This window comes from Peromyscus eremicus, chromosome 2 (genome assembly GCF_949786415.1).
Source record: "Peromyscus eremicus chromosome 2, PerEre_H2_v1, whole genome shotgun sequence".
Taxonomy (NCBI): Eukaryota; Metazoa; Chordata; class Mammalia; order Rodentia; family Cricetidae; genus Peromyscus; species Peromyscus eremicus.
Window position 1 is genome coordinate 77749688 of NC_081417.1, and position 27909 is coordinate 77777596.

At 42.3% G+C, this 27909-nt stretch overlaps 1 protein-coding gene and 1 long non-coding RNA gene across 3 annotated transcripts in view; one reads left to right on the forward strand and one right to left on the reverse strand.

Moving 5' to 3' along the window:
• Window positions 1–27909, reverse strand: part of Lpar1 (lysophosphatidic acid receptor 1) — a 124081-nt gene that overhangs the window by 54349 nt on the left and 41823 nt on the right. For both annotated transcript variants that reach the window (XM_059254398.1, XM_059254399.1), the window contains 2 exons: window positions 20142–20300; window positions 43–790 (listed from right to left, as the gene is read on the reverse strand). In XM_059254398.1, coding sequence (XP_059110381.1) covers window positions 43–790; window positions 20142–20186 — 793 coding nt within the window. In that variant the 5' untranslated portion in view covers window positions 20187–20300. The remainder of the gene's footprint in view (window positions 1–42; window positions 791–20141; window positions 20301–27909) is intronic.
• On the forward strand, window positions 9393–15296 carry LOC131903679 (uncharacterized). Its single transcript, XR_009377564.1, has 2 exons — window positions 9393–9492; window positions 14894–15296. It is a non-coding gene; the product is annotated as an uncharacterized LOC131903679 (long non-coding RNA).

Here is a 27909-nt window from a genome sequence, read left to right on the forward strand (position 1 = left end):
CTGGGAATCTATAAAGAAGACAACAGTCAAGACAGAACTCACCAAGTACAATGACCACAGTCTTCAGAAGGCTCATCATGGTGTCCCGATTCCTCCTGGGTCCAGAACTATGCCGGGACATTCTCATAGTCCTCTGGCGAACATAGCCAAAGATGTGAGCATAGAGAACCACCATGACCACAAAGGTCACCAGGTTGAAAATGGCCCAGAAGACTAAGTAGGAGTCACTATAGAGGGGTGCCATGTTGGAACAATGATCAATATCACAGATACAGTTCCAGCCCACACTGGGTATGGCACCCATCACAATGGCCATGGTCCAGATGACCACGATCACCACCACCACACGCCTGTTGCTCATTCGTGTATGGAGCTGCATGCGGAAAACCGTGATGTGCCTCTCAATGGCAATAGCCAGCAGGTTGGCCACAGAGGCCGTCAGGCTGGTGTCAATGAGGCCCTGCCGGAGGAGCCATGTGCTAACAGTCAGTCTCCGAGTGTTGGGTCCTGTGTTGAACATCAGGTAGAAGTAGGCCAATCCAGCAAAGAAGTCTGCAGCAGCCAGGTTGGCCATCAAGTAATAAATAGGAAAATGGAAGCGGCGGTTGACGTAGATTGCCACCATGACCAGTAGGTTGGCCAGCATGATGAACACGCAGACTGTGATCCCCAGTCCCATCACCAGCTTGCTCACCGTGTTCCATTCTGTGGCAAGATATTTCCCACTCCGGTTATAAAAGAAGGCAATAGACTCATTGTAGAAGCACTGTGGTTCATTCATGGCTGTGAACTGAAAAAGAAGATGAATGAATGAATAAAAGAAACCCCGGATCCAAATTTAAAGATAGACAGACAACACAAGACTCAGATAACATTTGCAAATGAAAAACTAAAATAAAAGCAAAGAATCTGAAAATCTGATGCAGAATAATATCAACAGCTATACTGGTCACTTAGTACTCAAGATTAAAGATGGTGAGACAAGCCGGGCGGTGGTGGCACACGCCTTTAGTCCCAGCACTCGGGAGGCAGAGCCAGGCGGATCTCTGTGAGTTCGAGGCCAGCCTGGGCTACCAAGTGAGTCCTAGGAAAGGCGCAAAGCTACACAGAGAAACCCTGTCTCGAAAAACAAAAAAATAAAAATAAAAATAAAGATGGTGAGACAAATAAATGACAAGGTCTCTGCTTGGTGGTTGTGTGTCATTGAAGTTTACAAGAAAAACCACATGGCACACATACCAAAAAAATCTTCCTTAAAAAGCCCAATACAGCCAAAAATCTTACAGAACTTTGCAATTGAAGTATTTACCCTATGGAAGTCTACTCTGCCTTGTTATTTAGTAAGCAGAGGTAATTTCTGGATATGGTATCATTGGCCAATTAGTCTGCATTTCTCGCCTCACACAGTGTTTTTGACCTGTGACAGATATTATGTAACACAAGCTCCCAGAAGGACCATTAGGCCCGACATTTCAAAGGTCATACTATGCATCAAAGACTCATTAGTCAAAGCCAGCATGTACTGTTCAACATTCCTGTGGTTAGCACAACCCACCCCCAGGACTCTTCATCCCCAGAATAGCATCCATCTACCAATCTGTGACTTTTGAGAACTTACTTCCCCCTTGGAAGGCTTAATGTAAGCAGTTGATACCTGACACTGTTCCACAAGAAATAAAATATAATTAGTTCAGAGGACGTTATATGCCTTCCAGTGTAGAGTGATGCTGCTTTATAATGTGTTTATTTAATCTTTTTTTTCTTTTAATCAAAGACAGTTGGAATATATTTGCATACTATTTATACTCACACTCTAGTCCAGAAAGGTTTGAGGTGGTCGAAATAGAATACAGGTAATCAATAAATAGTAGAGAAAAGTTAGAAAATAAAAGATAATGAAGACTAAAATGGGGGGGATACATATCAAGTAGAAAAAGGGGGAAAAATCTCTTCCTGAGACCTTCAGTTCATTGGAAAGTTCTATAATTAGAAACTATTCCCTGAAGACATTTCATATTCTTCTTCCTCTTCTCATGATGTGATTCTTAAATCACTAAGAAAATATGACAGTTTGTGTGTGAGTGTGTGAATGTGTGTGTGTGTGTGTGTGTATGTGTGTATGTATTAGGAATTAGACTTAGGACTTTCAACTGCAATTGCAGGCCTGCACATCCAAGCCCACCTTAATCAATATTTTTGATTAATTGGTCTACTAAATACCCATAGGTTGTACATGAATGTTTGTAAAACACTAAATAATTTTTAAACAACAGTATGAAATGCCTGAGCGATTAGTTTTTTGACTTATGACGAAAACATCCACAGTGTTTTCCCATCCCAAAATTTCAAGTCACATTGCTGTCAGTGCATGTACTGTATGATTATCTGTTGGTCCCTCTCTTCATCAAAGAGATCACACTCCATGACCTTGTCTTACATCTCTTGGCATCTTCTATACAGTCCACAGTGTCTCCCTCACTACAAATCAGAGAAGTTGGCCTATGGCGTTCCATTCCACCCCAAATCTTGCCCTTATTCTAGGTAATTCATTGACTTTTCCTGCCTGTCATTTCCTGTGGAATGACTCATCCCTAACAGGCTTGAGGGCCAGCTGACCCAAAGCAGTAAAAAAGATATTTTCTGAGAGCCAACCTGGGTCTGCTTAAGGGCCTTAGCAACAGCAGCTGAGACATGATTTGGAGATGATCTGGATCAATGAGAGGCATCCATGTCATACCAGCAGATGCATATTCATCAGATTTCCCCCCAGGGTGAGGTGGAGGGCATATAAGGCTTGCCTCTTCCTGAATAAACTAAGCTTGTTGTTTTGACATTCTCCCAGAGTCTGTGTTATTGACTCTGCACCTACTTGGCCCCCTCCTCCAAAGGGAACAACAGCACAGGACCCTGTCACAATTTCCTTGATTTCATCTCCAGTGACCTATTCCATTACAGCCCAGTTGCCCACACCCATGATCACACGTACAAGACTTTTTCAACCAGCCAGGACTGCCTGCTTTTGGAAATACTTGAGACATTCTAATTACTCGTCATAATTTCTCATTTTTCAATTTTTCTCATGTGATGCCTAGTACCTCTGTCTTTTGAAGGCATCCATTTTCTTGATCCTTCTATTTTTTTCCAATGGATTACCTTCTCTATTTTCCAGTTTCTCTTTCATCCAGCTCAGGCTCCATAGTAATTGATTTACTTCCTTTTTTGTGAATACAGGAACACAGTCTTTTCTCAAAGACCTAAAGGTGACCTAAATTCAGAACTTTCTGATTATATAAGCAACAACTACCATGTTAATTATTTCTCTTACTGCTGTAACGAAATATCTGGCCAAAGTCAGTTAAGGATGGGAGGGTTTCTTTTTGGCTCATGGTGTGAAAGTATGGTCCAGTCTATCAGGGAAATCCTGCCAGCAGAGTGTGGAACAGTGACTGAAACACACTCAGGATGCAGGGAGTGAAGCACGCTCTACTCAGCTGGCTTTTTCCTTCATAGTCGCTCCAGGGCTCCAGTCTACAGAATGTCCCAACACACACACACACAGTTAGGGTAGGTCTTCTCACCTTAATTAACTCAATCTAGAAACTCCCTCACAGACATGTCCAGATACTTGTGAACATTTCTCAAGTGTACAAAGGGGTTGTGAGCAGAACATTTTTAAGAAGCCTGAATCTATGATTATCTCTTCATTTCAAATCTCTTAACAAAATCATTTCTAAAACATTCCCTCTGACCACTAAGGTCAGTCATTCAGAGGTCCTGTGGGTTGAGTAATGGTTGTCTTTGGAAGCCATGATTGTACCTATCAAACAGAACACAATGAAAAATAATTTCTAAATACAAAAAACGAAGTAGAGAGAGCAGTGGTGGTATATGACTTTAATCCCAGCGGGGGTGGGGGGGTGGGGGGGGAGACAGGCAGATCTCTATGAGTTCCAGGCCAACCAGGGCTTCACAGAAAAACCCTGTCTCAAAAAAAAAATCAAAAACAAAAAACAAAACAAACAATATATATATTGTTTATATATATATATATATACAATATATATAAATTCCTAGAGAATAGAAATGCCAAATAAAATAAAAGATGTAAGCTAGCCACTCAGCAAGAGAGGGTCAGCAACAACAAGAAGGAAATGGAGGATTAAAACAAACACCTAGTCATTCCAAAGATCTGAGGACTGGAGTGCAGCTGGAGAGGCAGAGCCCCAAACAAGGAAAAGCCACTGAATGCGAAGACACAGTCAGTACTGATTTATGTTTACATAAATTACAAAGCAATGTTAAAAGATATTCAGTTTTCGTAAAGCTTAATGACATTTGGGAATCTCAAGGGTAAAGAAAGGTTCTAGAAGCATAAAGGAAAACTAAGGAAAAAGCAAGCTCACCAAATGTCTAAGGTAGAAAGAACAGAATAACCCCAGTGTTTCTAATGTGAGAACCTTTAGAGAGATGTTCTCAACCTGTGGGTCATGACCCCTTTGGGGGGTCAAATAACCCTTTCATGGGAGGTTGTATATCAGATATCCTGCATATCAGACTTTTATATTACAATTTCCTGCCTAACAGATGTTTACATTACAATTCATAACAGTAGCAAAATTACAACATATAAAGCAACAACAAAAATAATTTTATGGTTGGGGGGTCGCTACAACATGAGGAACTGTATTAAAGGGTCACAACATTAGGAAGGTTGAGAATCAGTGCTTTAGGACAAAACCCAAGGCATGAAAAATGTTGCTGTATAAGAGAAAACCTTTAGGATACTTGAACTCCACAGCGCAGATGACCTCACAGGAAACCCCCTCACTGGCTCAGGGGTTTGGACACTTGGTCTTCAGCAGGAGATGCTCTTTTGAAAGGTCATAGACTCTTCTGGATATGAGGCCTAGCTGGCTCACACAGGGCCGTAGGAGTGGAGCCAGGGAGTTAAAGGCCTGGTCAGCTTTAAGTCAGAGCTCTTTGCTTCTCTATGACTGGCCTACTTCATGACCCTGCCAACATGCCTTTCAGTCATGATGAACTGTGACCTCTGAACTGTGAACCAGTCCTCCCTTCAGTTGTTTCTGTCAGGAACTCTGCCACAATGACAAGAAAATAACTAATAAACACAAACGCCTGTGCACGTGCGCGCACCAACACATACACAGTCAAAACCACTGGTGCATAAAACTCCTAAGACATACGATTGTTTTCAAATAGTCAAAAACCTAAACATAAAAATAACTCTTGAAACCAATTACATGAGATATAATTTAATAATATTGACATAAATCTATCATTGTACCAAAAAGTACTTGAGTTGGGGGAGTAGAATGTAAATGTCTGTGTGTGGTCTCTTATTGTTCAGGTAAGAATCATATAAGGGAGAGAAGAAGAGAAGGAGGAGCAAGAAATCAAAATGTATTAAACATACTATTTAAATTGTGACAGTCTGCAAAAATTACCCGAATGTGCGGAGGCAAACCGTAATTTGGGTGATTACTGAAGTAAGGTCACTTTCCACACTGAAGAAAACATGAGCATTTGGTCTCCAGCTGTACTGAAGGGAAGGGCAAAAGGCAAAGACTGAGATTCCCCAATGTATCTACAGAAGATCATAAGCAGTTTCCTTTTTACTTTGAGAAAAGAAACCAATACTTACTGTTAGAATCATAGGGACAATACGAATATGTACTCAGACAAAATTCAGTAAATACTTTTAAATGAAAGCTATCACTCTACAGTCTAAGTCATTACAACTAGAAATCCTTGTGGAGTAAGAAGCTGCCAAATGTTGCCCTGGAGAGGGAATAAATATGCAGATCAGATAAAATTATCTTTAAATGAAATGTCCCTCCACGGCAGAAAGTCTGCATTCACGCCCTCCCTTTCCTCCAGCACTGCTCACTGCATCCCAGAAGCTAAGCATGGGGTGGCGGTGGGACCTCAGTGGCTACTCTGTGAAGCAGATGCTCATCTTAATTTCCTCACCCTATCTGTGATCTTCAAAGTCACAAGAACATGCCAAGGCTGAACTCTAGGGGTGCTGTTATGGAGCTGTCTGAGGTCTCTCTGTCCTTCACTCACTCATCGCCCACTTCCCAGGCATTTATGGAATGTTAGCCATGGATGCAGCTCAACATTAGGCTTTCAAAGGGAACCAAAATGATACACCTGAGTGCCTGCTGAAGCCACTTCCTGTCCATCTGACATGCCTTTTAATCTCCCACAAGGCAATTACTCACTCATTAGCCAAGAGGAAAAACAAACACCTGGCATAAAGCTCTCAAAACACTAATTAGACCTGTGTGCTTTAGCAGGGAATCTGATAAGAATGTAAATACGTACTCCACTAGCATGCTTTAAGGGTATCTGAATCTATGCTGGGTAAAGAACCAGCAATATGATATAAACAAAGTCAACTTGCTTTCTACTTCTATGTATGCATTTTATGTGCAAATAGATCTGTGTGTCAGTGCACATGCACAGTGTGTATGCACATGTAGAAGCCAGAGATCAACCTTGGTTATTGTTTTTCAGCCACCTTGGCTATTGAGACAGGATCTCTCATTGGCCTGGATTTGGCTGAATAGACTAGGCTGGCTAGCCCATGAGCTCCGAGGAGTCACCTGTCTCCATCTCCTCGGGATCATATGGTCCCATTTCTATTAACGCGGTGGAATGTGTGAGGATATGTGCTTCTTGGAGCAGGTCTCTTCCTGATTCTTATGTCCACCAGTTAACGTGTTCAATATGGTAGGTGATGGCTCTGAGTCCCAGGTTCTCTCATTTTGAAATGGAAGCATAAAAGACATCTATGACCTTTTCATTTCTAGTTATTAAATCTAAAATAAGCGAATTGCCTACACTTGTCTCTCAATAAGAGTAGAAAAAGAGGCAGCATGGAATTAAGTGATTCCATGTGATTAAGTTTACTACCAGGAAAATAATCCCCATCCTTCTTTGAGCCTCAAATTAAAAAGAAGAAAAATGGCATGATTTCCTATTAGAATTCCAGATTACAAAACAATACTGACACGAACTACAAGATGGCTTAACTCTAGTTCCCTAGGATGCTGAAGAATGTGCAATAATAAAATGCTTTAGAAATTCACCTAAAATAGTACATCGAGTGATGTTTACATGTGTGTAAAGAACCCGTGGACAGCAGCAAACTGTGAGTCAGTGAGAATACATCATGAGAGCCTTCTCATGAAGGCTCTTCTCTACCAGGCTGAAGAAAGAGGAACATCATCACATTGGCAGATTTCCAGAGAAGTCTGAGTTGTCCCTAAGAGGAGGAATGATAAAAGCCACTAAAAATACAGAAGACATGCAGGCTTAAATATAACAAGTCTTTTAGATGCTTCTCTGAGCAAGCCAATTAAGAACTGTACACCAAGGTGAATGGGCTACACCCGTAGCAGATTATCATGGCCAGTGAGGACAAGGTTTTAAATGGAACCAAAAAGCAGACATGGCTTTGTGTGAGGCAGTGAGTTTGAACTAAAGGCCACTAATAGTGCTAGAAGTCTTAACAATCTCCATATTAGTAAAATAATGGATCAAAAGAAACTATCAATTCACACACAGTGCAGGTAACAAGAAGGGTGGCTTCACACTGGGAAAAACAATCAGAGGAATAAGACTTGCCCAACTAGGAATGGTCGCATGAACCAGTAATCCCAGTATGCAGGAGGCCAAGGCGGAAAATGCAAGTTCAAGGTTAGCACAGACATGCATGAAAAACCACTAGAACTGGCCAGAGAGACTGAAACACACATATGGCAGCTTGATAGGGTAGCAAGGCTTTACCCATCTGTTGTGGAATATTATTTTAAGATGTGTTACATTTGTTTATGCTGTGGAACATTTATTTCATGTTGCAAAGATGTGTTGCATTCTTTTATGTTGCATTTGTTTAACTCTGTAAAGTTGTGTTACTTTGCCTGTCTAAAACACCTGATTGGTCTAATAAAGAGCTGAAAGGCCAATAGCAAGGCAGGGGAAAGAATAGGCAGGGCTAGCAGGTAGAGAGAATAAATAGAAGAAGAAATCTGGGGGCGGGGAAAGATCAAAGAATGAGAAAAGGAGGACTCCAGGGGACAGCTACCCAACTACACAGTAAGCCACAGAGTAAGAAGTAAAGAAAGGTATACAGAAATAGAGAAAGATAAAAGCCCAGAGGCAAAAGAGAGACAGGCTAATTTAAGCTAAGTAAAGTTGACAAGAAACAAGCCAAGCTAAGGCCAAGCATTTACAAATAATAATAAGACTCCACGTGTATTTATTTGAGAGTTGGGTGGTAGGTCCCACAAAAGAGTTAAAGAGTAAAAACAACCAACTACACCCATCAACTCTTCATTCATTTAAAAATATTAACCTATGTCATACACAGAAACTCACTTCAGGCTGTATAAACCACTATCACACACAAAACCCCATTTGGGCAATATGATGTGATATATGTGTGTGTGTGTGTGTGTGTGTGTGTGTGTTATACTACATATATATTACATAATACATATTTTTACTATATTATATATTATTGTGTTGTATTTATTATAAATTATATTTTATAAGTTATATGTAGTAATCTCTGAAAATTTTGGAAGAAAATAAAAAATGTATTTATAACCTATAAATAGTGGGAAGATTTTTCCAAATGAAACCAAAACATTGACCAAATTTGTTAATCACAAAATTTAAGAATTCAGTACTGTAAAAAAAACCATAATGTATGGGAGGGGACGCTTGTATGAAATTTGGCCATTTATATGTATAAGATTCTCTTTACAGTGAAGAGTAAAGATTTCTTACCAAGAAAACCTAAATGATTCAACAGAAAAAAAACATGGGCAAAGACATGCCAGACAGTTCCCAGGAGAAGACCATAACAGTCAATAGCCACGTGAAAATTCTCCTCACAAGGAGCCAGATAAGGCTGAGCAGCATCTGCAGAAAGGTCCAGGTTTTTCCATCACAGCAAAATTAACTTGTCTGAAAATGTCACAGCCAGTGAGGACAGTCATACTATGCTAGAGAATGGAAACTCAGTACAACAGCTTTGAAAAATGGTTTCGAGAAAATGACTCAAATTCACATAATCAGACGCTGGACTCTAAGGAGAGAAAGTCACAAATGTGCCTAAGGAGATTCATTATATATAATTTTAAATAAAGAAGCAGCAGAAATACTGAACCACCAGAGAAGGAATAAATTACAATACAGCCAAGAGGCTATACTAAAAAGAAATTAAATAAAGCCAGTTCACAGACACTAACCATGAAAGCAAGCTGCACAGGTAAACATGTGGAACATCATCCTTACATTTAAAAATTATAGAAATTGATTATAATTATTCATATTTCTCTCACAGAAACATATGCCCTCAGATACATACAGAGAGAATAATAATCATCAATTTCTGATCTGGATGAAAAAATTAACAGCATTGGGAAAGGAGTACAAAGGACTTCAATTACCTTCCTGGTAAATATTCATTTTCTTTATTTATTAAAACACAAAAGATTGAGAAATTGCATCAAAATGTTAACATTTTATGAAGCAAAGTAATGGATACATTCCTGTACATTTCACCACTGTATTTAGATGAACATAGTTCATCTAAAAAAATAATTCAATCTAAGCCATTAAAAGAAAGAGGTGGGGATGGGGCATCATGGCTAAGGCTGTAAAGTGATTGTCATAGACACATGAGGACCTCAGTTGAGACCCCCAGCAACCATGTATAAATACCATGCGGGGTGCCCCTGTAACTCCAGTGCTGGGGAGGCAGACAGGAAGACCCCTGGAGCCTGCTAATCAGCTACTCTAGCTGAATTGGGGGCCTCCAAATTCAGTAAGAGACCCTGTCTCAAAAGACAAGGTGGATGCAATTGAAGACAACTAGGATCAACCTCTGGCCTTCCCCAGCACATGCACTCATGAGGAGGAGAGAGTATAATTTCTTCATCTGAAAACTGGAGAGGAAAATGTCACCTTTTTGACAGGGGTATGGGGACTCACTATGCAATTCTGGCTAGCCTGCAGCTCCTTATGCAGACCAGACTGTCCCCGCCCCACTCTCACAGAGACATTCACCTGCCTCTGCCTCCTGAGTCCTGGGATTAAAGGCATGTGCTACCACGCTCAACCTAAACCCACCTTCCTTTAAGACTGAGTATCAGTTACTCATTTCTATGACATCTGTTCTTCTGACATGTAAACCAAAACCCACAGGGAATGAGCCTCCATGGGCCACAGGCAATGTCTGAAATGCAGTTGTAACTGAACGGATGGGCCCAAACTACATATTCAGCAAGCATTAAGTTTTCTGCAGCATATTCTACTTACAGCCTGTTCTGTTTCCGTTTTATACAGAAGCCGCAAACACTTATTCCTTCTAGTTTTTACCATCATCTACTACTTTCTCTTACTGTTCCCTTAGAGTAAAAACTGCTCTGTGAAACTGCTTTTGCTATGAGTGGACCAAGAATTGTAATAAAATATCCAATAAAAAGCAGCTTCTCCTCTTTCACATATCAAGAGAAAATTTAAATAATTTTAAGAGGAAACGTGAACAAAAAGTACTTATAAGAATTCTGGGGCTGGTGAGACGGCTCAGCGGACAGTGGCCTCTGCAGCCAAGCCTCACTACGTGAGTTCAATTCCCTAGGACCACCTAGTAGATGGAGATGACAGACTCTATCAAGTTGTCCTCTGACTTCCACATATGTGCCATGGCACATGCACACACACACACACACACACACACACACACACACACACACACACGGGGAACATGAAATGAATAAATATAGTGACATAATTTTTAGTTGTTTTTGAGACAAGGTCTTATTGTGTAGCCCTGCCTGGCCTAAAACTCCATAATGTAGACATGCTGAGCTGGCCTTGAACTCACAGAGATCTGCCTGCCTCTGCCTCCGGAGTGCTAAGATTAAAGGTGTGTGTCACCACTGAGGCCAAAATGTAATTTAAAAAAAAAAAATTCCGATTAAGCCAGGTATTGTGGCTTATATCTGTTATCCCAGCACACAAGAGGTTGGGGTAAAGCTAGGAGGTGATAGCTCACGCCTTTCATCCCAGCACTTGGGAGGCAGTAGCAGGTGGATCTCTGTGAGTTCGGGGCCAGCCTGGTCTACAAAGTGAGTTCGAGAATAGCCAGAGCTGTTACATAAAGAAACCCTGTCTCAAAAGGGAAAAAAAAAAAAAAAAAAGCGGGGAAGGGGATAGGTAAATGACCACAAGTTCAAGGCTATGTTGGACTGTGGTGTGAAATTCTGTCTTACAAAATAATTGTTTTCAATTTCTGTCCAATGTGTCTGCTGACTGTAATCCTCACATCAGTGGCACGCCCTCTCATTATCTGCTTTACTTTCTTCTCCACTGCCAGGGAGGTGAACTCCCACATGCAGCCTCAGTGGCACCTTAGGGCTCCAAGCTACTCATGAAAGTGTGATAGAGCAGGTGAGTCCCTCCATATGGACATGTCTCACAGAGGTGAGACACCTGACCACGTCATCGCTACACAACCCAGCTTATCCCTCCAATTTAGCCCTGAACTATGACCTGTGCCACTAAGCGACGGAGCTGCAGTTCTCCTGGGTCCACTCCTCTATTACTTTTGCCGGGTGACTTTATTGCCTTACCAACCACAGTTAAGGTACTGCTAAGCAAAGTTCTGGAGCAATGTGCTCAGAGTTGGGGCTCATGCATGAATCCAGTGAACAATCTCCAATCTGGGCCTGAACTTAGACTTCAAAGCCTCCCTTTGCTGGCTGATGCAGACTCTTCTAACGTTAGTGTGTGGAGGTTACCCTCTGGACATTCTGACCGTGGAGTCACGCAGCTCTTGTTCATCCACAACCATGCACCCTGTCCTTGTAGCTGCCAGACTTCGTAGCTCTGCTACAGGCTGAATGCATCTTTGAAAGTTGCTCTATGGCAGCTTCAGAGACGAATCTGCACCACAGCCCCAGCTCATGCTAAGGAGCACGTAGAAGAAACACACCTTTCCCTTCTTGACAGCCTGACTACAAGTGCGATTTACCTCAGGGCAGTGTTGAAGTGACACTCTGCACCTATAGTGTGGCAGGGTCATCGCCCAGCAAATTCAGGCTGATTTCTTTAACGACAGTCTCATTACAGCAAGGTTCAGAGCTCAAAGACGACAACCCCTGGACCCTATGGTTATGGTAAACACAGGACACCATGACACTTTGACATATATGCTGACTCTGTAACAAAAGTCTGAGTATCAGGAGACCCTAGAAGTATAAAACTGACACACACCAGAGTGGGTGCAAAAGAGAAAGCCACAGGCCCTTTAAGGACAAAGAAGCGGCTTCACGAACCATTCCAGACTGAACCAATTAAAAGGACATATTAGAAAGATAAATAAACAAACTCCATAGGTATCTTTTGTGGTTTACCCTAGGCTCCCCCCCCCACCACCGCCCATGTGATTTCATCTTAGAAAAGAAAAATTGAAAATGAACTCTCAGATTCCAAAATAAGATACCCTCCCAAACTTGCTGAGTTTATAAACACAGAAGGGGCATAAATGAATTTAAATAGCAATATAAGAAGAAATTTAACTTCTAATCGAAACACAGATCAAGATGGAATAAGTCAGAAATCTCCATGTTTATCTCCACATGCATTTACTCCTGGCAATAGATGGGACTTTTCCATAGAGTGTTTATCTAACTTGCTTTCCTCTGATGGGTCTTCTGGCATAAGACAAATGCACATCACATACACAAACCGTTACACAGTAACCACTTTCTCCCTGTAAAGGACTCTCACAACCACCATGGGGAACATGGTGAGAGCTAACATCTGCCTCGTATCTATTAAAGATGCCACAAGGCACTCAGCAGATGCCTTCCCATTTAGACTCTCAAGAATGGCGCATGTTGTTTTAATTCTACAAAAATGGAAAATAAAGCTGCAAGAAGAACCTGGACTGAAAGGTCACTTAGCCATGGTACACAATAGCTTAGACTCACAAGCTCTGTATGGATCTAAGCCTATGAACGCTCTCTCTCAGGCCCATGTGTGTAAGGCCAGATCACACTCTGCCTTCATTGTGTGGCACAGGGAACATCACATTGCAATTAATGGTTCATACTAAAATAGTATTTCACACAACTATTAATTATTTATGATTTAGGGTAATAAAAATCATGCATGACTCCTTGGCAATCAAATTTTACGTGCAACTATTGCCTTGACTTCCTTACATGGGACACTCCAATGTGCATCCCATTTTTTGTAGTCTTTGTTGATGAAGCAGTCTGGTTATCATTTCCATGTTCTTCAGCGAGTGAAGAGGAAAATGAAACTGTCATTTTAAACGATGTGAGTTCGTGGGATGGATTAATAACCGAAGAGTGAGTGGATCAGTCCGCTGGCTTCCAAGACGACATAACTGAGTACAATGTCAGCAGTTGCTTTCAGTCCCTAAGTGTGATAATGGAATTGTGGTTCTATAAACAAATGATACCTGGCAGATGAATAGTGAGATGCGTGGACTGATAATAGATGGACCAAAGCTGGGGGCTTAAAGTGGTTCATCTTCCCACAAGTGAAGCGAGTGGGCCAAATGTTGGTAACTGGTGCCTCTAGGTTGCTATGGAGGGAGCTTATGTTCATTCTTGAGAATGTTTGAAAACCTCCTGACCACGGGATTCTACAACACCACACACACACACACACACACACACACACACACACACACACACACACACGGGAGGGAGAGAGCGGGGGAGGGAGAAGTGGGGAGAGAGAGATTTTCTGAACTCAGACTAACATATCCAATGTTGCAATGCAACTTAACGGCTTTCACTGAACTCAAAGTAAAAGCTTCTAAGAGGTAGACTTTGAAAACACAAAGGCTTTTAAACAGTTCCAGACCTCAGATGAGAACTGGGGGGACAATCTGCTCCAACACTGAAAATCAACACAATCATACACCTTTAAGGAAAACAAACAAAATCACTTAAAGGGATCAAAATCTCTCCAGCTACTAGTATGAACACAAATGTCATCTCACACTTGACAGGCAGAAGGGAACAGAGTCCACAACACCGAAGGCAAAGGTCCCTTCCTTATTGGAACCCCAGGGATGGCAGCCAAGCACCTTGTACGTACTCAGACACCCATCTGGGGACTCTATCACCAGGACATATCACCGAATGACATACTCTGGTATATAACTACTGACCTTTCCATGAACATCAAAAATAAAACTTAAATCCAAGTTTTACCATTCGACTCCCTGGAACCTCATCAACCACAATGAAATAAATGTTTAGCTGAGTTCTAGAAACAGAAAACAGCAGCTACCCCACACCCTCAACATCCACAGGATAGGAACACATTACCAAACCCTGTGGTTCCTGTCTACAAACACATCTCCTCAGGTTCCCTTGGATATGGATGCTTTTTATCAATTCCAGACTAGGGTAGCTATAAATCACTTGAGGCAACTCCCTCTGGCTGTCAGTCCAACCATCCTGGGACTCACCTTAGTGACATCAGGACTAGGGGCCGGCCCAGCACAAGAAAACAAGCCTGCATCTTGGAGACCAGGCAGGAGCAAAGCAGAGAACACAAACTTGTCTCACTTCAAAACACAAGGCCGATGCCTGGCTGAGTAAACAGAGAGCCCGGGGCTGAGTGACAATGAGCGCTTTCTTCCCTATTGTTGTTTGAAACAATTGCAGGCTATTTGTTCCTATTAATTAGTTTATGTCTGGTGTTGGGCAGTCTTCCCTGGAAAAACGTTCTTTGTTACCAGATGAATAGAAAAACAAACAAAAAACCATAGCCATTTCTTTTTCTTCCAATTGTTGCCTTTGCCTAGGAACGGGATTTTCAGGCCTTTTCCCTCTTGAATGTGAGTTTATCTTCATACCGGACAGACAGTCAGTTCACTTTTCAGAAGAACGTAAGTTCTCTGGCCGGACAATGTCAGAGTAAGGGGATTGCACTGTGGGAGCTGCTCATTATGTGCTACCTAAAGAGATGCTGCCTTCACATAATTCAAGCCTTCGCTGCACCAGGAGACGATAGGAAAGAAGACATCAGCACGGGCTGAGACCCACAGCCAAGCCTGCCTTGAAGGAAATCTTGACTGTACAAAGCCCAGAGGAAGAGTTGACCTATAATCAGGAGGCTGGCTCATCATGACCTAGAGCCAGAATCCTAGAGCCAGGACACTCAAAGGTCTACAGCTCTCCTGAAAAATAAACCGACTTGCTCTGTGATCTAGTCATCCCAGCTTGCTGCTGACTCCTCCCAAATGGCTCAGTTCCCAAATAACAAAGACTATTACCATGGCCAGCATGGGGTGAGAATGGGACTTGCTTACTCTGATTGGCATTGCTATAGAATTTGCCCCAGAATGTTGTTAAGTCAGGGTTCAAACATAGGTCTAAGACTCCAAGGCCTGCATAACAATCATGAAACTACACAGGCTGTGTGTGTGTGTGTGTGTGTGTGTGTGTGTGTGTGTGACTATAGAATGAACCCAGGGCCTTCCATATTGCTAGGTAAGCAGTCTACCAACACAGGCTTCATTAAGATATTGTTCAATTCCTTAATATGGATTTCAAAGCCCTACAAAATCCCAAACTTTATAACCCACCCATTCTAATACTAAAGGTTTGCCAATTTCTGCAGTGTAAATACTACACCATAACTGATTTCAACCAGCTCACCAAATGCTGGGTTTGGTTTGATTTGGTTTTTAAAGAGGTTTATTTTATATTTGTGTGTGTGTGTGTGTGTGTGTGTGTGTGTGTGTTTATGCACACACATGAGTACAGGTGCCCTCAGAGGCCAAAAGAGAGCATTGGGTCCTCTGAAGCTGGAGTCACAGACCTGTGAGCCTCCTAGTGTGGATGCTGGGAATCAAACACAGGTCCTCTGCAAGAACAATTCACACTCTGAACCACTGCGCCCCTCACAGAATTCTTCCAAGTCCAACCATCAGACCTTTGTGGTATGGTAGAGGAGCTTCTGAGGACAGCCCCATGTCCCACGCCACAGTGCTCACTGAACTAACCCCATGCTGTGCACTTCTCACCAGGCCCATCAGGCATTTGCACGTGCTCTTCTCCCCTGTCAAAAGAGCTCATATCCATGCACGGGCTCCTTGTCTGGTGGTCTTCCTTCGACAAGCCTGAGTGCTGGTTCCCAGTACAGCCATACTTCCTGTGTCACAGTAATGGTGACACAGCATTTGAACTTGTCATTTCCTTGTCTGTACATCTTCCACCATGTTTCAAACTCTATGAAGGCAACATCCTTACTTATCTTATTTATTCTTGCATGTAGAGGCCTGTCCTATTGCTGAGCAGTAACAACAATACATGCCAACATGCATGAACAATAGGCACCAGCCGTTTTTCTGAGCTGAATGCACATGACGTTTTTCAAACAATGCCAGAAGGCTGGCTTCTTTATGTTCTGTTTATTTTGCAAGCGGGACATGGAGGCAATGAGAGGATGAACACATTCCCTCAGGCTCAGCACTGAGTGTCAGAGCCAGGATCAACTCAAGCAGTGTGACTACAGGGCCGTGTGCATGCTTCCGAAAAGCAGTGTTTCATGCCATTTTTATTTATTTTTCAATAATGATCCTCAAGGAGAAAATTTTAATTAAATTTAAATTCTCCCTAATGAAAGAAGTCAAGCACTACAAAATGCAGTTCGTTAGGGTAGGGTTGAGCTTTGGAGGGATTTATCATCTCCCCAGATCCAATTTTGGCCCTCTGGGGGGCAATAGAATTCTATTGAAAATGTATGTGCTAGCTTTTTCCCTCTGCAGTTCTGTTTATGAGCCATATGTTTGTCCTTAAAAAACACATGGTCTTGTTTTATAGTTTTAATGATCTCTTCCTGTGAGGATTACTCTACGCCTTGCTTTCTTTTCCCTTTATAAGGTGTCTTATGACAACATAGCCATGTTGAAATGCTCATGTTTTAACTGCTATACGCCATTTAAATCATATCCATATACCTGACTTTATTAATAACCACGATTGAGTATCAGGAACTTTGAACATTTTGGTGTGACTATCTTTTTATACTCTTCCTTGGTCTCATGTGTTTAGACACCAGTATGAGTGCAAAGGTACCCAACTTTAATAAATACTGCCTCATCAGTATTTATTAATACTGATTAATACCCACCCCCCTTAAGATACTGTACCAATTTAACCCAACAGAAAGTTTTCAAGAGTATCTATTTCCCTAGGTGTTTATATTAAATAGGATCCATTTCTACTTTAGATAGTGATGAACATTTTGATGAGTCAGTTAAAAGCATTTATATTACTAACCCATAGTAGTTTACATAACAGGGAAGATGGTGTGTAAATCAACGCTATTGGGAATGCTGACAGATGACAGTGATAGATGCTGAAATGCCTGAACTAGGGCCTAATTCACTTCACAAAAAAAGGCCAAAAATAGACACTCTCAGGAACAGCTGCCTTGAGCTTTGAAATGGTAACACAAAGTCACACAAACTAAATCTCTTGATCCATACTCTAAGTCCCTACAGTACCAAAACTCTACAGGGGTTCAAAGAAGCAAGACACCCAAGTAATCAAGTATGGAAACCCTGATGGCCCAGCTAACAAAACAGAAATGACATGATGGAAATGAAACTAAGCTTCAAACATCCCCAAAAATCCCTGAAAGATTTAAAGAACAGCAAGGACTTTATTCATAGTGAAAAACACCCAAGTTAACCTATAGCAGTGGTTCCCAACCTTCCTGATGCAGAATAGTTGTTTATACTATGAAGAGTGTCTTTGCCAAGGAGCCTTCTGATTGGTTTAATAAAGAGCCGAATGGCCAATAACTAGGCAGGAAGAGGTTAGGCGGGACTTCCAGGTACCGGAGGACTCTGGAAAGAAGAAAGGTGTTGACACCAAGAAGACACAGAGGGAGTTGGACATACAAAATGAAAGAAAGGTAAAAAGTCACATGGCGAAAGGTAGATTAATAGAAGCAGGTTAATTTAAGTTATAAGAGCTAGTGAGACAAGTCTAAGCTAAAGCTGAGCTTTTATAATTAAAAGTAAGTCTCTGAATCATTATTTGGGGGTTGGCAATCCAAAGACAGTCCCATGAGAAAGACTCAGACTCATTACACTTTCCTAATGCTGCACCCCTTTAATACAGTTCCTCATGTTGTAACCCCCAACCATAAAATTTCCATTGCTACTTGATAACTGTAATTTTGCTACTGTTATGAATCATAATGTAAATATCTGTGTTTTCCGATGGTCTTAGGTGATCCCTGTGAGGTCATTCAACTCCCCCCCAAGGGGTCACAACCCAGAGGTTGAGAACTGCTGATCTACAGGAAATGAAGAATGACCCTTCTTTTTCCTCCCTCTTTATTGACTCTTTCTATAAAAAAGAAAAACAACAGATATCCTTATTTTAAATATGCACAAAATATAATAGTCTTCTAAATGAGACAAGAAAAAAAAGATAAAGCAGCATCTTGTGTCATTAAGATTTAAATTTCAATCAATGTGGCTGGTCCTCAGGGAACCCTTATATTATACACTGTGTGTGTGTGTGTGTGTGTGTGTGTGTGTGTGTGTGTGTGTGTGTGAGAGAGAGAGAGAGAGAGAGAAAGAGAGAGAGAGAGATGGAAGTAAAAGCAGGACTGTGAGGGAGGGGAGAGGAGCCTACAGAGAGGGGGAGGGGCAGCGGGACTGTATGACAGGGGAAGAAAGACAGAAGACTCAGGTTCCCTCATATACGGAAGCTAGATTGAAAAGCTATGCCCCTGTGGTGGTTTGAGTGAGAATGTCTCCCATAGGCTCGCGTATTTGAACACTTGGACCCAATCTGGTGGCACTGTTTAGGAGAGGCCACGCATGCTGCTTTTCCATGACATTGATGGACTCTTAGACATTTGAACCAGAAGCCCAAATAAACACTCCGTTCTCAAAGTTGCCTTGTTCATACTGTTTTAAACAGCAACAAAAAGTAACAAATCAGTCCGTATATGTGACATGGAAACAGAACAGGGCATCTGGATGGGGTGGGAGGAGACCAGTAACAGGGACAGAGGCAGAAGAAGAAACATCAGAGAAAATGAGAAAGTACAATGATACATATTGTGAAAATGTCATAATGAAACCCAGCATTTTGTGCACTAACTATAAGCATTTAAAATGCCTCTTACTCAAAGGTACCTATTTTTTCTTAAACCTTTGCCTAAAATCGACTCATAAATGAGAAGCCACACTGGACACAGACGAGTCACGACCAACGGAGAACAAATGGGAAACCATACTGCTCTTGAGTGCTTTGCATACAAGCTACTGTTTTATTCACTGAAATGCTGGTGAAGGATAATAACGTTTGGAGTTTGAAGCTGGGGCAGGCAGGGAAGCACCGGTCCAAGGCACAGGGAGATGAACCAAGGCCTAGTGAGTCCACATCTGTTTCCCTCCCATTGAACCACACTGCCTGCGGAGACTAAAGGGCAGTGTATACTCAAAGCAGCAGGTTACACCAAAATCTAAACAAAGAAGACGCCCTTGCAGGATTTCTGCTCCCCGTGTATAGCCAAAGCACTTCACAGGACTACTGCTCAGAAGTTTCTAGAACTCCATTTTGTTTTCAAATTTCCCAGAATGGGCCAAGGCAAAATAATAATTACAGGAAAAGAACAATGAAGCAGCCTTGGAGGGCTTGCTGTAAGATTAGATCAAACTGAGAAATATTTCTACCACCACCCTCCCCACAAAACAAAGCAGAAATAAGAGAAGCAGACTTTACTTCTGACTTTGTCTTGCTTTGGAGTTTAATGACAATATCAACAGTTGGGCATCCTCATCCTGAGTGTGGTAAACCTGTCCCCGCCCCCTCCCCATGAACAGAGGCCAGTTCATTCTTCCAGCTGCTTCCTCAACCACACAGCATCTCTCCAAGGCACCCCATCTAAGTACCCACCAAGTGACAATGAGAGCTGGGTTTGACCCAGAGTAAGGCATACTTCCTTAAAACTCAGTTTAACTCTTGCACAAAGCTATGATTAACAACAACAACAAAAATCTACCCAGTCACATCACTTACCTGGAGCTGTGAAATTACAGGGCTGGAAGTAGAGGCAGCCGCCATGACAGCGCTGTAGTTTGGAGTAATGAAATGGCCCCAGCACTGTAATGCCAGGCACAAGAGACAATGCTTGGGTTGGCCGATCAGATCTCGGTCATGCTAGGAGGAACTGTAAGCCTGCAAAAAAACATAAGGAAGCCCAGAATGAGTAGGAGGGGACTTACATGGGCCAGGGAAGAGTCACCGGCCAGATCTAGAGGGAAAAATCCCTCCCGAGAACCATTAGCTGAATGAACACAGGGGCCTGCTGAGGTAGATCTACCATCAAAAGCCATGACTCCCTTGCCACCTGCTCACACTAGATGCTCTGGGGAGACAGCAACAAATTGGGGACACAGGAAGATTGCACCAAGAGGAGAAGCCACCTTGTCATTAAATAATGCTTTCTTAAACCCTACATTTGAGATCTGACCACCTATATACAAAGGGTGAAGAGAATCCACCACCAGGCAGTTAGAGAGAACTACAGTTCAGCCTTAGCCCTCTCTACCCTTTTGTGGAAACAAAACCAAAAGCAACCCTGAGGCTTGGAGAAGGGAGTCTAGAGAATTGTACGTTTTTGTTAAGATGTAAGAGAGGGATGAGATTCCATATTTACATTTCTTCAAAGAACATGGTGAACATTTTAAAGATTTAAGGCCAAGTACCCCAGCATCATGTGAGTAAGTGACAAAAGGGATCAGGAACTCAGGGAGGTGGGGTGCTCCATAAATCAGACTGCCTGCCTCCAGGCAAGGGAAAGGGGATCCCTAAAATCCTTTGACATTCTCAAGGAGAGGGTGCCAAACAACCATAAAGTAAAACGCATGCTTTTCTCATGTATATGTTCACTAAGAAAACAGGAAAAATGCTTAAGTCCCAGCAGTAAGCTAGGACCTTGATCCTGTCCAAAGATTGGCCAGGGGTGGTGTCCCACACCTTTAATCCCAGTACTCAATAGGCAGAGGCAAGCAGATATTTGTGAGTTCAAGGCCATCCTGGTCTACAAAGTGGGTTCCAGGCCAGCTAGAGTTACACAGTGAGGCCCTGTCTCAAAAATATAGGGGGAGGGGGTTATCAGCCATGATCACATGAGCATTGCAATTTAGTCCATAAAGGGAAAATTTTCACCTGAAGAAGTTACAAACATCCCCTTCTTCTAAGTAAACATTGCACTTCCAGTAGCTTTTATCTCACCTAGCAATCCCTCAAAAGAGATTTATCAAGGAAGGCACTCTAATCTCAGCACTCAGGAGGCAGAAGCAGGAAGATTCTGTGCTAGCCTGGACTATATAGTAAGAACCCAGTGATGAAAAGATAAAGGGAAGAAAAGAAAGAGAGGAGATGGGGGAGAGGAAGAGAGAGGAGAAGGAGAGGGAATAAGAGAAGAAGAGAAGGGAGCTGGAGAAGGGAAAAAGGAAAACTGACAGAAGGGGAGGGGTGGGCGGGAGAGGAGAGAGGGAAGGGGAGCGGGGAGGACAGATGGATTTACTGAGCACCTACAGGAAACTAGGAACATATAAGACTGAGGCAGCCCCTACTGCAAATATATTTTCTAATTTCACCAGTGTGCAGGAGATGCCTGAATACTGTTCAACTCTTGGAGAATGACAGTTTCCCTAATAATAAAAGTCACAATCCAAGGGTCCAATGATGAGCCTTGCGCAGTAGGAACAGTGAAGCTGGACAGTTAATCCCAGTCCTTTGATCCCACAGTGTGCTGAACTACTGGCTCCAAGCTGCTGAGCCTCTGTAAGAAATGCCCTGGCCACACAGCAACTCCTTATGGCTTGCAAGATTTCATTTTTATTCTTGCACAAGTATCAGGCCTTCACACAGTAGTTTGAATCACATCAGATTTTACTTGTTTTAAATGCAGGGTACTCGCTTTACGAACAAACACACAGCAAGCAAGCTTTGAGAGCTATCTTGGCCCAGCATCAGCATGGGATCCCACAGCTACCCTGAGCCAATGCTGATATCCTCCTCAGCTCTACTTTTAGGAGGAAGAAAGGAACACTGGTAATTTAAATGGAATGCCCAGGAGAAAGGGTAATGGCTTTCTTTACAACAGCCTCTATAGAGTGGATTCTACCCTAGGAAAATCATAGAACCCCACAGTGCAGTTTTATACTCACACATGACCCTGTGCTCACCCCTACTTTCATTTCTCCATTTTCCTTATGCATTTATAATTCATATCATCTTTCCGTATTCACAAATGAAGACAAAAAAGAGCATGATAACAACAAAAAGCCACTAAATGGGAGTCTAAAAGACTCATCCTGTATATTCAGATCCATTTCGTTTTAGCTCTAGATAACTTTCATTGCTATAGTACAAAGACCGTCCAGAGGGGAACACAAGGACCTAGCCTATAACAATAAGAGGATATACCCCCCGAAACCAAGCTGTCATGTGTCATATTCCTAACAAGAGAGAAAGGAGAGGGGCCAGGAACTAAGGAAAGCCCTCTGCATGCCAAGCTCAGTAGCAGTCACTCTACAGGGTCTCAGTTGGATGCTATTAGCTCATGTCCCAAGGGAGACTTCTGAGACTTCAAAACGTTACCTGACCCAGCCACAGCCACAAAGCCAGGAGAGCTCTAAGACCTGAACCAGGACCAGCCTGATGCCAGGGCCCAGGTTCTTTCCATAGGCCAACCTTCCAACTGGAAGGGTCCTGGAAGACTGGGCAGATAGCTCATTTAGTAAAGTGGTTACCTCGCAAGTACAAAGACATGAGTTTGAGCCCCAGTACCCACACAAAACTCAAGGTGTGGTAGCACGGGTCTGTAAGCCCAGCACTAGGGAGGTGCAGACAGGCGGGTCTCTGGGGTTCACAGACTGTCCAGCCTAATCAGTGACTGCCAGATCAATGAGAGACCCTGTCTCAAATGAGGTACACACCATTCCCAAGGATGATAACCAAGATTATTCTCTGACCCCCACAAGCATAGGCACGTGTACACATACATATAGACACATAGGAAGAGAGAACTGGGGGAGGAATCCTATGATCCCAGTTCTGGGGAGGAAGAGATGGGAGGATCCCTGGGTTCACTGTTCAAACAATCTAGCTAAATGGTTGAGCTCCTCATCTGAAGAAATGTGGAATATTCCTTTATACTGTGTCAATATATGTTGCTGTGATTGGTTTAATAAAGAAGCTGACTGGCCAATAGGTGAAGAGAATAAAGTTAGGCAAGAGAGCCAAACTGAGAATGCTGGGGGGAAAAAGGGTGGAGTCTAGAGTTGCCAGGAAACACAGAGGGTGCAAGACATGCTGGAGGACGTGTAAAGCCATGAGCCATGTGACAATGCACAGATTAATAGAAATGGGTTAATTTACATTGTAAGAGCTTGTTAGTAATAAGCCTGAGCTATCGGCTGAACATTTACAATTAATATTGTTTCTGAGTAATTATTTAGGAGTAGCCACTGGCACAGGAAAACTCCGCCTACAAAGAAATGAGGTGTTAAGCCACTGAGAAAGACATCTGGCCTCCAGAAGCCAACACAGAAAGTTAACCCCTGGCTACCACACGCATGCAAATACACATGACATACACGAACACATATTCACCTATGCACCACACACACAAAATAAGTTTTTTTTTTTAATTTAAAAAAGGATTATGAATATAAACAGTAAGGAATGACATGGAAGCTACTTCTGATATAAGAAAGCAAAATGGAAAACTGTATATAGACTCTGATCCAAAGAATAGAAAAATTATACAAATTGAAATGGAGTCTCAAGGACCATGAGCAATTAAATATCATTTTAGGGGAAAACTAAAGTTTTCCAATAAGAAATATACACAGGCTCATTCCTCGTGATAGATTACCAGATTGATTGATGATGGTAGAAACATTATGAATCAGCCCTAGAAACTGCTTATACCTCCAAAAACGTGTGCTGGAGAGAACGGATATAGACAGTCCACAATGAGCTAAGACACAACACCCTCTTCATGGGAAACTGCCGGTTCCAAGTGCAAGTACAGAACATAAGCAAATGAGAATCCAGCAGACCTGAGAGTGTGTGTTCAGCAGTGGGAGGGCACCAGGCCTGGGAGAGCTGGGGTGCATCTGAAACACACTAGCTCTTTCAAGAGAGCCTTTGACTCCAGAAGCCAACAAAGCAAGTCAACTCTGGCCATGCTAACTCCTGATTTACATCAACTATGAAGATTTCACCAGAAAACTGTGTGAAAAGAATGCCACTAGCTGGCCGCTGAGGGGGCCAGCCACGCCAAATGACAATGGCAACACGGATTAGTGAATGCCACACCAAATACCTAAAAGAAAAACTCTAGTTGGAAGCAGACTTCCATCTGACTGCTTGAACTGAAGCTGGCTCCCTCCCCAGGCCTCACAGGGAGATAAACCTCTAATTGGCAAATTAATCTACTACAAGCCTAACCTTTTTCCTTATACTGGATTTCGGTCAAGTAGTGACTCATACAAGTCTCTTGAAAAAACACAGGGTAGATCCCCGGCAAAGAGAGGGGGATGGGGAGAGAAGAATAACTATGAGTAGACACCAGCTTCTCTCGCCGAGAATAAGCAACAGGGAAACGTTCAAATGCACCAGGCCCATAAGACACGCTGTTAAGAGTTTCAAGTAAAGGGGTTCCAGAATTAGAGCCGATACTTACTTAAGCAGTAAGTATACTTCTTAAAGGAGAAACTTCTAGTTCATGTCGGTAAGATTCCTGAGGACACTGTGGTTGCATCTTTGAACACAGAGCATGTCACCATGATAGAAAAACAAGGTCAGAAAAGCATTTATATTAACCAAAGGAACAAAGAAAGGTAAGTCTGGATTGTGAACTTAAACAAAGGCAGTCAAGGAAATAGAAAACAGAAAATTAACAGTGAAGAGAAGACAAACCAGATCTTTAAGATGGGAAAACCTGTATTTAAACGCTCTAACCCCTGCACAGGACAGGCGAACACAAGTCCTAGTAGGAAGAAAGCTGTAAATGATGCCACATGCCCACAATCCCGAGCTCAGGAGGTACAGACAGGAGGATCAGAAGTTCAAGGTCATTCTCATCTAATGGCAAGTTTGGTGTTAGCCTGGATTACATGAGATTCTGTATAAAAGAAATTTATTTTTACATGAAAGAAAGAAATGATCATCATCATTTCTGAAACCAGGAAGGTATAAAATTATGTCCCAATTTTTAGAAAACTGTTACACAGATACACACTTGAGATGAAATAGGGAAAAAAAATCAGACTTTATATTGCGTATTGTTCTGTAACAAGCTTGACAGTCTGGCAGAAACTCAGTAGAAAATTTCTGGACCTAAGACCTAGAGCATCAAGGAGATGAGGCACAGGCCAGCCAGCTTGTCTTAGTGTCTATCTCCATCTGTCCCCGACCAGAATAAGACAGCATCTGCCACCAGACTTACCTCCCCCAAAGCATGAGACAGAAAGGCTTGTCCTCCAGAATCTCTGATCAGAAGGAAAAGACCTAACAATAGTAAGTCTCAGAAGGAGATACTGTGCTCACCAGAACAAAAACAGGATGCTTTAAAAGCAATAATTCCAAGTTTAAAAGGATTAGAATGTGAACGGAAGAAAGCTGGACAGAATTTTCGAATAAAATGGGAGAAGAGAGCAAAGGAATAGAGAACGAGAGGAGAGACCCTAAGAGATAAGTAGAAGAATAAAGGAGTAAAGGAATGCAAGCCAGGGAGGAGGGCTGCAAGACAAAGGGCAGCCTGGGCAACTTAAGGAGACCCTGTCTCAAGACAAGATAAAAAGTAGAAAATGGAGGATCTATAATTCCTGGGGTGTAGATCAGTGTCAGAGTACTTGACTAGCACACACATGGCCCTAGGTTCATGAAAGAAAGAGAAGGAGGAAAAGACCTCAAAACAGTCCCTAAAACGGAACGTCATTTTTGTAGAGTGAAAAGGCCCACAAGGACCTGTCTACCTCAGTGGACTTGGATAGGATCGCATTAATCAGAGGTTTAAGAGGTCCGGGAAGGGCTACAAAGGCTGCAGCTTAGTGGTAGAGTGCACGTTGAGCATGCATGCTGCAGTGGGACTGAAGCCCAGAACTGCAGAAACTAACACTGCAAAGGCCGCAACAGCAACATGCAATTGAATTAAAAATCCTGAAAGACTTCAGAAAGGGGCAGGGAAACTCATAAACCAATAGGTGGGAACCCAAGCGCCTTTGGACAATTAAATAAGATCCCTAGATGCAATAAGACAGCGGAACAATGCATGATAAGGGAAGTAATTAACAGACGGATCCTTCCGGAGGATGTGGTTCTAGAGACAGGAAGGAAAGGGAGGAAATGGGAGGTGACAGCGAGGACAGTAAGTGCCAACACAGAGAGACCCAAAGGACATTAACTGTGAAGAGCAATCCCTGGGTGATGCACACAGGAGTTGAGAAGGTATCCTTGGTAGACCATCTGGACACACTGAGAGCAGGTTTCTAACACTAAGAGAGCCTGGTATTACATGAAGAGTTCATATGTAGAAAACTAACTCGGCATTAAAAAGATGACAAACTTAAAACAGACTCAAAAGTTTTTTTCCAGAAAAGGATCCACACATTTTCACAATGATGGTAAGGAGGTCCCCATCACCAAGGACTGGGGATACACCTAAGTCATAGAGCACTTGCCTAGCATGTGTCAGTCCACAGGTTCAAAGCCTCAAATTCAACCCCCAGTGTGACAATAGATGGGTATGAATACTGACCCAATTGAAACAAAGACTAACACACACTGGAACAACAGGGAAAATGGAGAAAAAAGTCTCAGTTTCCTTAGCAAGCTTCATGGGGCTAACACTTTACAAAGATCTATAACTGATCCAATTTCTCAAAAATGAAATGCAAAGAACATGACCCAAAGTCCAAAACTTTAGAACCATCCATAAAAGGTAAGTGTCAATGCAGAAATCCAAGGTGATACCATGGAAGGCCATTTCAGGGGGAAAAGCACAAGTGTTTATGGTAATAGATTGTCATATTGGTTAGAAAGTGTGGCTCAGAGGATAGCAAATATTCAAATAGCAATAACCAGCACACTTGAGGAAAACAAATGGAACAGCGACGATTTATCAGGGAAAGTCATTTTCTGAGTTCAAGAACAAGCAATGTGATAAGGATGGGCGGAGGGGCAGAGTAACTACTTCCTTAAAGGACCTGTGTAGGTGGACAGAAAACAGCCAAAGTGAAACTCCACAGCACTGACTACTAGGAAGACTCAGAGCAAAACTACAGTGCAGGGTCACATTGGGGATGTGAAAGATTGGAACCCTTGTATGAAGTTGGCAGGAATGTAAAATGCTGCAGTCAACACAGAAGCAGTATGCAGGAGTCTCAGAAAACTCAAAATATGAGCCAGCAATCCCACTTCGAACACATTTCTGAAATAATTAAGATGGGATCTTTAGGAGCTAATCACACACCTGTGTTCATATAGCATAGATAGAGTGGCTTAGAGAGAGAAGAAACCCAAGTGTCCAGTAATGGGTACACACACATAAATAAACTGGTTGGTACGTACAATGAGATATTATTATGGATTAAAAAGGAAACAAGCCCTGACATAGGCACCAATGAAGGTGTACCTTAGTGACATTTTGCTAAAGTAAATAAGCTAGTCACATACTGTGTTGCCTGACAACCAGAAGAAAGAATGGGCCAAAGGGTAATGTTTAATGAGCATAGAATTACAATTTCATAATATGGAAAGCGTTCTG